This window comes from Chinchilla lanigera, unplaced genomic scaffold, assembly GCF_000276665.1.
Source record: "Chinchilla lanigera isolate Chin_1 unplaced genomic scaffold, ChiLan1.0 scaffold00043, whole genome shotgun sequence".
Lineage (NCBI taxonomy): Eukaryota > Metazoa > Chordata > Mammalia > Rodentia > Chinchillidae > Chinchilla > Chinchilla lanigera.
Genome location: NW_004955444.1, coordinates 9,896,304 through 9,910,126, shown reverse-complemented (window position 1 = coordinate 9,910,126; position 13,823 = coordinate 9,896,304). Strand labels below are relative to the sequence as shown.

Here is a 13,823-nt window from a genome sequence, read left to right as displayed (position 1 = left end):
TCATAACGCTCCTGCCTTGGCCTCCTGAGTGCTGGGATCGCACACATGCACCGCCACACCAGGCAAGAATCCTAACAGGGGAGTTTAGAAAATTTCTGTTGTACAAAAGGGAGGAAATAAGGGTTTTTTAACTGCCTTTTTTGTGGATTTTCAAAAATGAATCTTCAGACTTCCAGGGAGTCTTCAGAAAAGCAAACCTGTTTCCTGCGCACCTCCCCACCCCACTTCATTCGCTGTCCGTGCTCAAAGCAGGAGCAGCCTGAAGGCTTTTCCCAGTCGCAGACTTTTCCAGTCTCTCAGGAAGAGACCCCACGACTGAGGAAGCCATCTTTGGCTTGTGGTGAAAGCAGCACTACAAACAATGTCAGGTCACCCAGTTGGCGGGCTGTGTACTTTTCCCAATGAAAGCAGCAACCACGCCTGCTGCTGTCTTTTGATGTTCAAGAAGAGTTGGGGCAGCTATGGCTGTGGGCAGCCGCTGCTGAGGGACGGTGGTCAGTTCTCCACCGCCCCGCTCTGGCAGATCTGCTTCCTGACCCCCTGCACCAAGTCCTCCCGGCTGGCAGGTCACCGCCTTCGTCCACCCTCAGGGACCAGGCTCTGTCCACAGGGCTTTGGCTTCTTTTCATTCATCCCCGCCCCAGATCAGCAGTGTGTGCTAAAGACGGCTGTGGGTGACCCACCGTGCTGTGGTTTCAAGCATGGGTGCCCAGCCGGGCTGCCTTGGGTTGAAATCCCATCCTGGCTGGTGAGCAAGCTCAGAGCGCACAGCATGTAGTGAGCCCCAGGAGGTGGTGGGATTGCTGTCATCCAGAGAACTGAGACAGCTTGACACCTGGACATGTTTCTGAATTTCTCTTGGTGATTTCACAGCCTTTCTGTGTCCGGGGTTGGGTGAGATTTACTTAAAACTTGACATGAATAGTTTTGAGAAGTTCATGCTTTGTTTCATCCTCCTCATCCCCACCCCCATATATTCACACACTTTTCCTTTTTTTAAAATCAGTTTGGGGCCGGGCACAGTAGCCCATGCTTGTAATCCCAGCACTCGGGAGGCTGAGGCAGGAGGATCCTTGTTGCGAGTTTGAGACCAGCCTGGGCTACAAAGTGAGCTCAAGGCCAGCCTGAACTGCATAGTGAGACCCTGTCTCAAAAATAAATAAATAAATAAATAAAATCAGTCTTGAGTAATTTCCAAGCATTAGATCCTTTTACACAGAAATGCTTATATTTCCTAAGAACATTTTCTTGCATAACTTTTGTACATTTACCCAAATCAGACAATTCAACACTGATACAATGTAATTATCTAATCCACAGTCCACATTCAAATTTCACCAATTATCCAGTAATGTTGTACTTACTTTTTTTTTTCATTATTTTCTGATCTGGGATCTAATCCAGATTTATACATTACAGCAAATTTTTAAGTTCTTTTCAATTTCATTCCTTCTGGAACAGTTCCTTAACTTTCTGTTGTGGGTCATGAAATTTTGAGAGTGTGGGCCAATTATCTTGTAAAGTGTCCCTCGGTTTGGGATTTGTCTGATGTTACTGCCTGACTGGGCTACAGTGGTTTGTTTTTGGCAGGAATACCACAAAAGCAACCTCGTACTTCAGGACAGCTCATCAAGAGCTGCCTGCTCTTCTTTGGTGATGTGATCTTTGATTACTTGGGTAAAGTGTTGTTTGCCAGATTAATCCACTATAAACTACTATTTCTCATTTTGTGATTAGTAAGTCATTCACAATTCTAACCTAAATCATTCATTGCTAACATGATGGCTGTGGGTGGTGATTTTTCCAACTGTAGTTTCCTCCTACGCTTCTTGTCATATTCTACCTTGAGGAAGTGACTGCCTTTGCAACCTGTTCGTTACTTATGTCAGTGTGGAATCACAGCCCTCACTTTACTGCATGGATATTCTTTTGCTGTCACTACATATTTTAATGATCAAAATGCTCAGGTTTGACTGCCAGTGTCCGTTCGAGAGGCCTGGGGTATGTTTGGAGTGCTCTAGTTGTTCCCAAGCACTTAGCTACTTTCTAGTCTAGTGCAGTGTCCTGGGTTCACCTTACATCTGGAATCAGCCGTTTCTCCAAAGGATACCACTTCCTGTTAGACAGACTGGCATTTGAACCCCCAGGTCTGGGTTTGAAGTGTAGCGGGGTATGTTTGTGATCCTTCTGGTGCCTAGCGCTAAAATGCGCACATTGACCAACATTCACTCCTGACAGGGGAGAGAGAGATACAACTAACTGAGTGAACCCGTACTTCCAGCATAACATTACCTCCATCCTGATCTGCATGAGAATGCTTTTAGGATTTCCACAGTGAGAGGCAGCCTTTAGAACTAAATTATATGCACGTCTATCATGTTAAAGAAGTAGCCATCAACTGTTTTGGTGTTTTTATCATCAATAAGTCAAAGATTTTTTTCAGTATCTATGAAGATATAACATATTTTCTGTTTAATTTATAAATATGGTACATTGTATTAATAGATGTGTGAAAAGCAAATCAACCTTTCATTCCTAGAACGAATTCCTCTAGTTCATCATGTACTATTTTCCTAATATTGAAGTTCCTGTGCTGTATTTGAGTTCTGTCAGCCTCTGGTTTTCTTTTTGTTTGTGCTTGTTGGTTTTCTTTAGTTTGTGCTAAGATCTTTTAGGTGTTGTATTAGTTTCTTGCTGCTGTAACAACTACCGCTGTGCCTCAAAACAACACACATTTAGTCTCCTATTTCTAGAGGTCAGAGGTCTGAAATGGGTCTCGCTGGGCACAAATCAAGGTGTCAGCAGCTCTGTGTCCCTTCGAGAGCTCCAGGGGAATCTTTTCTTTGCTGGCTGCCCGCATTCCTTATTCGGGGTCCCTTCCCCAATCTTTGAGGCCAGCAGTATAGCTAATCTTCTTATCTATCTTTCTCTCTCTCTCCTCTGTCCCCCACCCAATCCCGCTCCTATGCTTTCTCGGGTCCCATCTCCTCCTCCAAATCCTCTGCTTTTCCTTCCCTTTGTAAGGACCCATGTGATTATCTGGACTCCCAGTTAATACCCCCGTTGTAAGATCTATAATTTGCCAGGGAATGCCGACAATCTGAGTACTTGGGAGGCTGAGGCAGGAGGGTCACAGGTTTGAAACAAGTCTCAGACTCAAAAAAAGAAAATCCCTAACTTTGTCACACCCGCAAAGTCTTTTGCCCGGTAGTCTTTTGCTTCTGGGATTTGGACAAGTGTGTCTCTGTGGGTAAAACGATCCATAATTATGCCTTCTACCTATCAATGATATAGTTGCTTCATAAAAGTTTGGAAGTTTTCCTTGATTTTCTATGTTCTAGAATAGTTTTACAACATCAGGATTCTGGAGGTTTGCTACAATTCTCCCATGACACCTGGTGTTTCTTTGTAGTTTTTAAGTAAACTCCATTCCCCTGTCTCTGCCATGAAAATTATTCTGTTTAAGATTTCTATCTTTATTGGGTCAATTCCAAAGTGATGCAGGGGAAAGAAACTCCCAACCTGCGATACCTGGTGTGAGTTCATATTCTCTAAAATCAAAGAATGAATTTTAAGAACAACGGAGGTTAACAGCACAATATATGTATTGGGGGAAAGAAAGCTTCTAAGAGAGAGACAGAAGGGGTCCCAAATGGATTACCAGGAACCTGCCTTTCCTAGGGATTTGTGCAGAGCAAATCCATGAGGTGAGATGGGCCCAAGGTGGGAAACATGGGAAGTGGCAAGGTGGGCATGAGGTGGGGCAAAACTGTGGTCAACCAATAAGATTATGAGTATAATTGCTCAGGCAAAATTGATTCAATTGGGATCAAATAGGGAAGCAAGTCACGTAGCAAGCTGACATGAACACAGAACAGGGGCCTTTCCTGTAGGGCTTGGGTTAGAGGCTCTTCCTGGCTTCCTCAAGGTGATAGAGGCCTATTTAGAATATCAGTCCCTGACGTTTACCCTTAGGAAGTGTGCGGGTGCATTTGTTTTACCCTTTGTCTTGAGGTCTGGCCCGCCACCCCAGCTGCAAGGCATCTCCTCTTCCACTGGCTCGGGGGCCGCAGCCTGACTGCCTGTAGTATTTTATCTGACTTCGCTGCCTACAGCAAAAGGAGCTGTTTTGCGGAGCAGTGATCTGAGCAGTTATAGCTCAGTTGTGTGAGAAGACAGCTGCATCCATCCTCCCGGCCGGCTGCTGCCCACACCCAGAGCACAGGGAAACGCGCCCTTACCAGGCCTACCTTCTGTCCCCACTGGGGACCGCAGATGTTTTCACCTCCAGCCCACTTCTCCACTGAAGGGTGCCAGCGGCGTGCTGCGTCTATTTAACGCGCCATCTCTGCCCGCGGTTGCGCGCTGTGGCGGCCGCAGAACGTGTCCTTCCCCTGCAGAACGTAACTCTGGAGTCAGGTTGTTCGTCACCTCTGTTGGGACCCTTCCACAGTATTTGAAGCTTTGCACCCACCACTGGGCAGGTGGAGCGCAGTGCAGGGGGCGGTCCCTGCAGGGCCCCTTAGAGCCCTGGGGGTGCAGCGTAGCCCAATGGCCAGCCGGGAAGGAGGCCGGGCCCCGGGAAATGAGCCCCGTAGGGCCGCAGTCTGGTTCTCTCCATGGCAGACGGTCCTTGGCTTTCCGTGCTGGGAGGTGCAAGAGGTGCGGGTGTAATCCGGCCGTCCCAGCGCTGCGCAGCCCACACCCCGTCCACTCATTTCATGGTCGTACACAGCCACCGTGAGGGAGCGCCCCGAAGGCCCGCTGGAAGGTGGTTCCAATGATAGTGTTTATTTCAGTCCATTTGCTGTGTCTTGGAGGGGTTGTCACTTGTGTTTCTTTTTTCATATTCTACCATTTATTCATTTATTTTTTGGTGTTTTGAGACAAGGTCTCACTATGCAGCCCAGGCTGGCCTTGAACTCACAGCGATCCTCCTGCCTCAGCCTCCCACGTGCTGGGATTACAGGCCTGCGCCACCACCGCCAGCCATTTACTCTTTATAAAGATACTTGCTCTCTCTTTTTCCTTCGGGGTTCCCTTTGGTTTCCTTCCGGGTTTATCTTGGTCCAGCCGTGGGATTTAAGCCTCTTTAATGCCTCCAGTCCCTGTTTTTTCATTTAACTGCATTTTCTCACCGACCAGTTTCTGACAGCACCATACTTAGGGGCCTTATTCTCGTCTATCTCTTCTATTTCTCCTTCCACTTTAGTTGCATTATTTCTTCCTTGTCCTACATAATGCACACAATATTTTCACAAGCTTCCCCTACATTTTACTCCTAGATCAAACGCTCACCATGAAGCCTTTTGCTGGCTTTCCCCCAGTGATTCCTTCATAGACCAAAACTCGTCCTCTAGAGAATTGCTCACGAAAAGCTAACATGCGGTATTCCCCACATCCGGCATGTGTCTCACTGTTTTCCTGTCTCTTTGATATGTCAGGGAGAGCTTTGCTGGATGGAAGAGTCTGGGTAGATACTTTAACTTCTTCTTTAACTGCTCAATATATAATAATGCTTTAACTCCTGGCGAATGTTTGCAACACATAGCATGTCCATCCTGAGGGCTGGGTGTGTGTATGTCTCTCATCCTAAGCGTTTTTACCCCCTACACACTCCCTAGATCCCCTTCCATCGCCAGAGTCTGCCTCCTGTCTCCCACCATCTCTTTCTTATTTTGCTCTTTCAGTTATTTATATTTCGGGTTTTGTGTAAAAGAGAAACCGTGCGATATTTGACCTTCTGTGTCTCTTCATTTGACCTTTAGCTTCTGACCTGAGACAGCTCTCGCGTCCTCTGATGTTTGATTAATTACATCTACTTTACTTAGTGCTGGTGCGTTGTGGTTTTCTTTACTTTATGGTTTATTTTGGCAGGGAAATTTTTATGAGATAGATTTTTAAGAAAAGTTCTTGTTTTCTGTTTTCTCAGAGTTATTTTCTGTAGACGGAAGCAGCTTTCGTTCCGTGGGTCGGCGTACTTAAAAGACCTCTAGTCAAAGAGGTCTGTTCCATAACATAGTAGAGTTTCTCTTTACGATTTTGTTACTGTTTGAGTGGAAGAGGTGAAGTCAGGAGCCCTCCCATTTCTCCCCCCTCAGATACCTTCCCTTTTGCCTTCTGCTTACCACCCAGTTTCCCAAGGCCCCCCTCCCCTACTTCATGTCCCTTTCTCCTGAAGCGATGTCCTGCCAAGCCAGCCACCTGCATCCCCCACCCTCCAGCTTCCCGTCACTGTCAGCGCAGTGACACCAGCGGCCGGTCAGGGCGTTATACTTGAGCTCTCCTTTCCAGCGAAGGCTTTAAAGCAGTCTTCGGTTCCTTCCTCCTTTCTCTTTGTCATACTGTTTTCCCAGGGCCTCTGTCCACAGTGTGGTGTGTGCCCTTGCTGGGATTTGCTGTTCCCTTTGCTTGTATTTACAGGTGATCTGAAAGTTGTAGGGTTCTCTCTTCTAATTACACAGAAGGTGTGGATCTTGCACAGTTTCACTAGTTACCCTGGCTGCTCTGTACCGCTCTGTGGGGGGTTCATCACCTACTGTGATTCACCTCTTTCTGAAAGGTCCTTGGGCACACGAGAAGTCTTATTTTCTTCAAGGCTGTAGTCATTCTGGTGATGGGCGCAGATCCGAGGCAGAGAAAGCTGTGTGTTCTTTGCACATGTGAAAACTACTCCAATGTTGATTCACTGTGGGCATGGATTTCTCTAGAGTTTAGAACTAGGACAAAAACATCTAAGCATTTGAGGCACATACCTGCATTCAAATTTGTTTTTATGCTGAGTGCCAGAAAATATATAATGAAGATTAAATATTACACTAAGCATTGCCAGTTACACTCAAATACTTTGGAATCCATCGAATACCCAGCAAGCCTACAAGTAGTAATGGTTTTTTTGTTTTGTTTTGTTTTTTAAAGATAAAAGGAGGGAAACATTAACAGATATACAACATTTTACAACATATCACAAGCACAATACAGACAATACAGAGTTACAAACAAAGTGGTAGGAATTAACAATGGTGGTTGTATTACATATTGATATGTTCAAAGTGGCTTCTCATGAAAACAGATATAGACATGCAATATTGGTCAACCAAAGACTCATTAACAGTTTCTTTCAGCATAGAAATAGAAGACAGAAGAACAACCATGTTAACTATCCTGTATATACATACATACAAAATTTCTCCTTCTTTCCCCTCTCTTTTCCCACATCCCAGTTGCCCTTTACTCTTCAGCGGTTTCCTATCATTTCACAGTGTCTATCATACCTCCGAGTTTAAATTAACTCTTTCAAGGTTTACACTAGTGAAACGATGCGGTGCTTGCACATAAGTAATAATGGTTTTGTCACATCTATTCCCGCACTTGACAGATGAGGTCCAAGGCGCACTCTCATGCTCTCCTAATTACTGAGTGACAGGACTGAACCCTAACTCCCTGGGTAGGTGGGACGGAACCATTTCCGATACCGGATGTGCTGACACATAGAAGTTTTCACTTGTATGACTTTTTAAAAAAATTTTTATTGTCATTCCATCACCCTTGTATTCCAGGGTCACTCCTTGATAACAGATTACTGGGCAGAAACACTTTAGTGCGATAGCTTGAGTTGATTTGCTCTGTAGAAGTAGCGGAAGTTGCTTGCTCAGTTAGGTGAGAAATGTTTTTGCACTAATGTGCCCCTCGCCTCTCTCCTCACAGAGGGCAGCTATGGGATGGATGGGAAGGCTAATCTGTCCAGACGCGCTGCAGACACCAACCGGCAAGGCCTGGCAGTTAGCGTGAACGGAAGCGGCCCTAAGTACAGGCACAACCATGGACTTAGTCTGCTGACTGGACTCGTTACTTGAAGGATGTGGATACAGTATTTGCACTGCTGAACACTCTGAGCAAAAGCAAGCAAGTCGGACTGAACCTGCTCAAAGTGATGGGTCCCTGGTCACCTCCGCCGAGCACCCCGTGCGGGTGGACACGCCCTCTGCGGAGTCAGAGGAGACCCAGGTCCAGCGGGCAGGGACGCTCTTCATTTGACCTTGCCCGCTGACCTTCGATCCCTTCCTTTGAACCGACCAACGTTAAGTCCAGAGAGTACACTTGAACGGGACAGTGACATTCCAGAAGTGAATCATCTGAATTCTGAACACTGGAGATATGGTGAAGCTGAAACCTGAGGGGCGTGCGGAGATCGACCGCGCTGGAAGCAGCTTCGGCGGCAGTGGCCTGACGGAGCTGGAGCTCCAGCCCCGCGCTAGGCCGCAGCCCGGCGGCCGCCATCAGGAGGAGCCTCCCGGGCTGGTGGTCCTGGAGGGGGTGTTTCTGCAGATCAGCTGTGTGGGCCCGTGCATTCTGATGGACGCTTCCTTCATCAGGTGCTGGGCACACGCATTCCAGCCGAGTGGAGAGGATGTCGGCCAAGGTAGAGAACAACCCAAGGAGCGCTCGGGGCATGCGGAAGGCAGTGCCTCCTCCACTCTCCTCTGATTAGATGAAGTTGTTACCTTATCCTAAACCAGGATTTCTTTTTAACTTTTTGTTAGCAAACGAATAACAGCAATCCTAGCTACCAGCATCCCAAGCTACCCTGGGTCCATTCATGCAGAATTTAGCGTGCATGTGAGCAAGCGGTGTGCTCCCGGCAACGCATCCTTGTAATCCACTGTTTGCCAAGAGTAGAAAGAACAGCTGGGGGGGCTGGGGATTTAGCTCAGCGGCACAGCGCCTGCCTGGCAAGCGCAAGGTCGTGAGTTCGGTTCCTGGTACCGGAAAAAAAAATACCCCCCAAAAAAATAAATAAAAGGAAAGAACAGTTGGGGTTTTTTTCTGTTCTGTGTTTGGAGCCAAAACAGTATTAATCTTTGGAGCGTTGTAGGGGCATGCGTGTATAACTGTTATCCAGTCCCAGTGGCTAGAATTGTGCCTTTCTTCGTCTCTGAAACTTGATCTCCTTGGTGAATCTGTCAGCACACTTTCACTGCCTGCAGAATGAAGTTCTGCTTTATTTTTGACCACTGGAATTTTTCAGTGTCATCATTTCTGGTTCAGTGCTCTCAGTGTGGCAAAGTAAGACGGGCCCCGAGGACGACACACAGTGCGGGTCGCATATTGTTGAGCACACGCTTCTGCCAGAACACGGTACATGTGTTGTATCCTGACTTGCTAAGATTGATTAGCAGAAAGGCATGGCTAATAATGTTGGTGGTAAAAATAAATAAAAAAGCAAACAAATGACAAAAGTCGCCTGCTCTCTCTGTGCCTAGCCTCAAGTTGTTCACCTATGCTTCAGATTGCAGAATTTTAATTATTTCCGTGACAGAAGAAAAAGGACTAAAAGACTCTGTGCTTTCACCATGATTTTGTTTTCTTGGCCTGATTAATAAGCTTAAGTGTTGAGAAAATCTATGTAGTTTTAAATTTATATAAGGAACTTTTTCAATTAACCACAATCGTGAATGTTCGGTAATTTAAACACATCATGAGGGAGATTGATTTTGTAACATTTGTTGAATGGCTATTTTAGGACCTTCTCCAAGTTCTGAATCTTTAAAGACATAGTTCAGAATTGCTGTTAAAATCTGTATTCTTGCCAATATTCTTGTTTTGTATTAGATTTTTAAACACCAGCAAAAGGATTACCTCAATGAAAATCATCAGTACCCCATACAATTGCTCGAGAAGATTGCTCTGTTTCACTTAACAGTGGTTTTCTTTTTATTTTTAGAAACTCAAACATTTAGATAAGTTATGTTTTCATTAACTGTTTAAGATCAACTCTTTTAAAGAAAATTTAATATGTTATAGTTGTATCTTTGGTTACATTCAGTCTTTATCATAGACTGTGTACATATGTTAAAATTAGCGTTTATCAGCTGTGTGTGTCATCAGCCGAATGACAGAATAAACATATTTATGGTCATGAATGATGTGCTTTGTAAAAAGATTTCAAGATACTAGGAAGTATACTGTGTTTTTAATCCTGTATAATACTCTGTGATACTTTTATAGAACAATTCTGGCTTCAGGAAAGTCGAGAAGCAATATTTCTTGAAATAAAGGGTGTTTAAAATATACCGTTTCAAAGACGTGAACTTAACCATTTTGTGGCATATGCATGCCTGCCTAATCTTGACTTACATAACTGATATTGGCCACACTCGTAAGGCAGCCCCGGAGTCTGGAGTGGAAACTTTCAGATCGATGACTTCAGCGCAGATCTGCGTCACTGCTATCAGGGAATCCTCGGCAGGGGCAGCACGAGGGGGCCTCCCGGACACCTGCCTGGGCGGGGGCAAAGGCCCCACGCTTTCCTTAGTGCTCTTGCTGTCTTGAGATGCTTAGTAAGTTTTGAAAAAGGGGCCGTACGTTGACAGTTTCCACTGGGCCCTGCACAGGTACCATCCCTCAAAGGCAGTTTGGAGACCACAACTTTGATGTAAATAGAAACCTACTCCCTCTCCAAGACCCACATTTTCTGATTGACAGTCCCCCTTTGCTACCTTCCGTGCCATTTGGCCCAAATGTCTAGAAGTTAGAAGGTTTAAAAAAATAGGGAAAAAAACCCAAAACACAAAGGACTCAAGGATTTTACAGTCAATCCTCAGATGACTGCAAAAAACCGTAGTTTCATCAAGAGAATAGAGTTAGCGATAACAGCGTCGTCCAGAGACGAGACTTTGTCCCTTTCCTTAAAAAACAGTGAATGCATATTAATTCTGCATATCCGTGGAGCTCAGGGTGGTGTTTCCATCATGGGCACGGCGCGCGCTGACCAGACCCGACGCCTTTCTGTCCCCACCCCCGGCACGCCGAGACCCCAGTCGTCACTGTCCTACTCCCAAGTCAACTTGCTGTAGCTTCCACACAGGAACGAGTACGCGTTAAGCTTCTTGTTCCTTTATTACAAAGTGTGCCGAGGCCAAATGTTGCTGCCCTGGGGACACTTGGTAGCAAGTGCGGTTCTGTAACTGTTTCCGCCGTGCCTGCCGTGTGACAGGCACCGTGTCTCCCGGGACTGCGCCGCAGACACTGCTTCAGAGACTGAAAATCCCTGAGAGCCGGCTGCTGCCCAGCTCGCGTCTGATTTGGTGCCCAGTAAGGCTGGCTGCCGCATCCACCCAGCCCGCACTGATCTGGAAGAAAGAGAGGGCTCGGCCCGCTCCACCGTCCCCACGGGGACACTCGTGTGCACGCACGCACGCATACACACACACGCGCGCACACACACGCACACACGCTCACCAGGCAGAGGAAAAAGCTACAGCGAGCCCCCCTGGCACAAGGGCGCCCCACTTGGTAAGCAGGGAACAGTGCTCATGACCTTTAAGATCCAAATTAACCTCAAAACTCTTACTTTTTTACTCCCTGTGTGAGCTTAGGCTGCCCTTGAACTTTGATCCTTCTGCCTCAGCCTCCAGGATCCTGGGATTATGCCCATTTACCACGGTGCCCAACCTAAATTTAAAAGATTTTACAATTATTTTTAGGTCTTGCTTAAAATCGTTAGTTCCCTGGTTTAGTCCCATTCTGCTTGATACTTGATACCACATTGCTTGATACAACATTGATGATTTTAACAGAAAACATCTTTGGTCAATGATTCAGGTCCCCAGGGCGATCAACACCTCCACAGATCGGGTCCCCTGACCTCTGCCAGCTAGCAGCACTTCCACGCTCTCCGCCAGGTGCGTCCTCATGGCCCCCCCCGGGTCCCTGGGGGTCTCCGCCTCCCCGCCCCGCCTGTCGCACTACTCCCCAGGTCCGCAGGGAATTTTTCTCTGCCTTTCCATCCTCCCTGTTTTTCTCTCCCCTCCTGTCCCATCGCAACCTGCAGACACCCCACCCACCCTTCAGTCCTCGTGCTGTTCACGACCGGACTCTGCCACCCGGACATCCTCACCTTCCTTCCGAGCTGTCCCCCCACCAGCATCCCTGCGCCTCTGGACCCTGGGGTCCAGAGTTCTCTCCCCACTCTTCGCCCCCTCCAAACCCAACAAGACAGGGACGCAGAGCTTGAGGGGAACCAGTCCAGCCTCGGGGAGGTCTGAGCACGAGAAGAGAAGGCCTGACCCTTGCCACCCTGCCCTGTGGGGGACCCGGTTCCGGTCGAGCCCCGATCAGCAGCGCGTGTTTCCCGCCGTGGCCGCTAGGTGGCACTCCGGTGAAACGAAATCCGTCTCGGCTTGGGGCCCGCACCCCGCCGCAGAGAGCATTGATCTCTGAGGCCGCCGCGCTCCTCTGAGCATCAGCCTCTGAGAACACAGCTGCAACAACTCGATCCGCGGCAGGCTTGCCCTTTCTGCAGCGCCTCGGACCTCAGCCATCCCGGCAGGCGGAAGAGCGCTTTTAGATTCCTGCTGATTGATGTCGGTATTACGAGTTGGAACTGCATCAGACTTTGACGTTTAAATTCAAAAGTGAGCACCGAAAATTGATCTCCTCGTTTTCCAATGACTTTGTGCAATTAAGAATGTTTTTGGCTCCAAAAACACTGCAGCCACAGAGGCCATCTCTGCCCAGCTGGCAATTTTAAAAAGGAAAAAGGAACGGGATGTTTTTTAACAGCTCTTAAAACACTGAGGCCGAACCAAGTCTGGAGCCAAAGTAAAGCCGGGAAGATAATACCCCCAGCCCGCCACCCCCGCTCACCGCGCAGGTCTCAACGTGAACCGCCCCGACGTGCCTGCGTCCAAAACCCGTGTCAAAGCGTCTCTGCCGACGCCCCCAAAGGGTAGAAAACTTAAGTTCATGAGAAGTCCTTTCGACTGCATTATGTACCCACAACTGAGGAGACTGACCCGCGGTTACTGCGTGCTCTTTGTGCGAAGAGCTCCTTTGATGAATACAGAAAGCGGGGCGGGGGGGGGGATCCGGGTTTACCAGAAGGTCAATACAGACACACACACACACACACACACACACACACACACACACACACACACACGCACACACACACACACACACACACACACACACACACACTCCCTCTCGCTCTCGCTCTCTCTCTCACGCAGCCTGGGCCACTCTGGCTGACGCTTTGCTCTCCTTGTGCAGTGGGGTGAGGCGTGAGACACGGAAATCCACTGCCCCGCTTTGCTTTCCGCCTGTGAAGAGCTGAAGGCCGACTCGAAATATAATCCCCCCGGACTCCGGCCCCCCAGTCGGGCTGCTATTTCTACGTCTCTTTTACCTCCTTCCACCTCTCACCCAAAAGTATGCGATGCCAGCGTGTTTCGGAAACGCTGCCTTCAGCCGGCGGGGACATCCAGATGAAGCGAATGGAGGACGTTACGCTAAGTGGACAAGCCGGCCGCGGAAAGACACACACCACCCGCTCGCCATTACATGTGGACACTGGAAAAGTTGACCTCGTACCAGTAGAGTGGGACGTGGCTAGCAGCGGCCCGGAAGGGTGCCGGGGAGGGTACAGGCGCAGGGGTGCAGCGGGCTGGGAGGAACGCTTCCTTCCCTGGGTCCTGCTCACACGCGCTCCGCTCCGGCTCTGAACCCAGGGCCTTACCCGTGCTGCACAGGAGGAGTAACCTCGAGTTCTGTGGCGCTGCCGGGTAGCTACGGTACACAGCTGACTGTATTTTTTAAAGAACGAGTACAGAGGCTTTTCAGTGTTCTCACTACAAATGATAAATGCTTGAGGCCATGGATAAGCCAGTCACTCTAACCTGAGCATTACACACTGTATACATGCATTACAGTGTCCTACTGAACCTCATGAACGTGTGTACACATACATACGCATACATTTGTGTCTATGTACATAACTTACATATAAATTTGTATGTATAAAAACATACACACATACTTTT

The 13,823-nt window shown here is 47.8% G+C and overlaps 1 protein-coding gene across 8 annotated transcripts in view; it reads left to right on the top strand.

Moving 5' to 3' along the window:
• Sulf1 (sulfatase 1) overlaps nt 1-7,793 on the top strand; it is a 164,596-nt gene extending 156,803 nt beyond the window's left edge. For all 8 annotated transcript variants that reach the window (XM_013518198.1, XM_005392113.2, XM_005392114.2 and 5 more), the window contains one exon: nt 7,708-7,793. In XM_013518198.1, the coding sequence (XP_013373652.1) occupies nt 7,708-7,738 (31 nt within the window). In that variant the 3' untranslated portion in view covers nt 7,739-7,793. The remainder of the gene's footprint in view (nt 1-7,707) is intronic.
• Nucleotides 7,794-13,823: the final 6,030 nt, after the last annotated feature.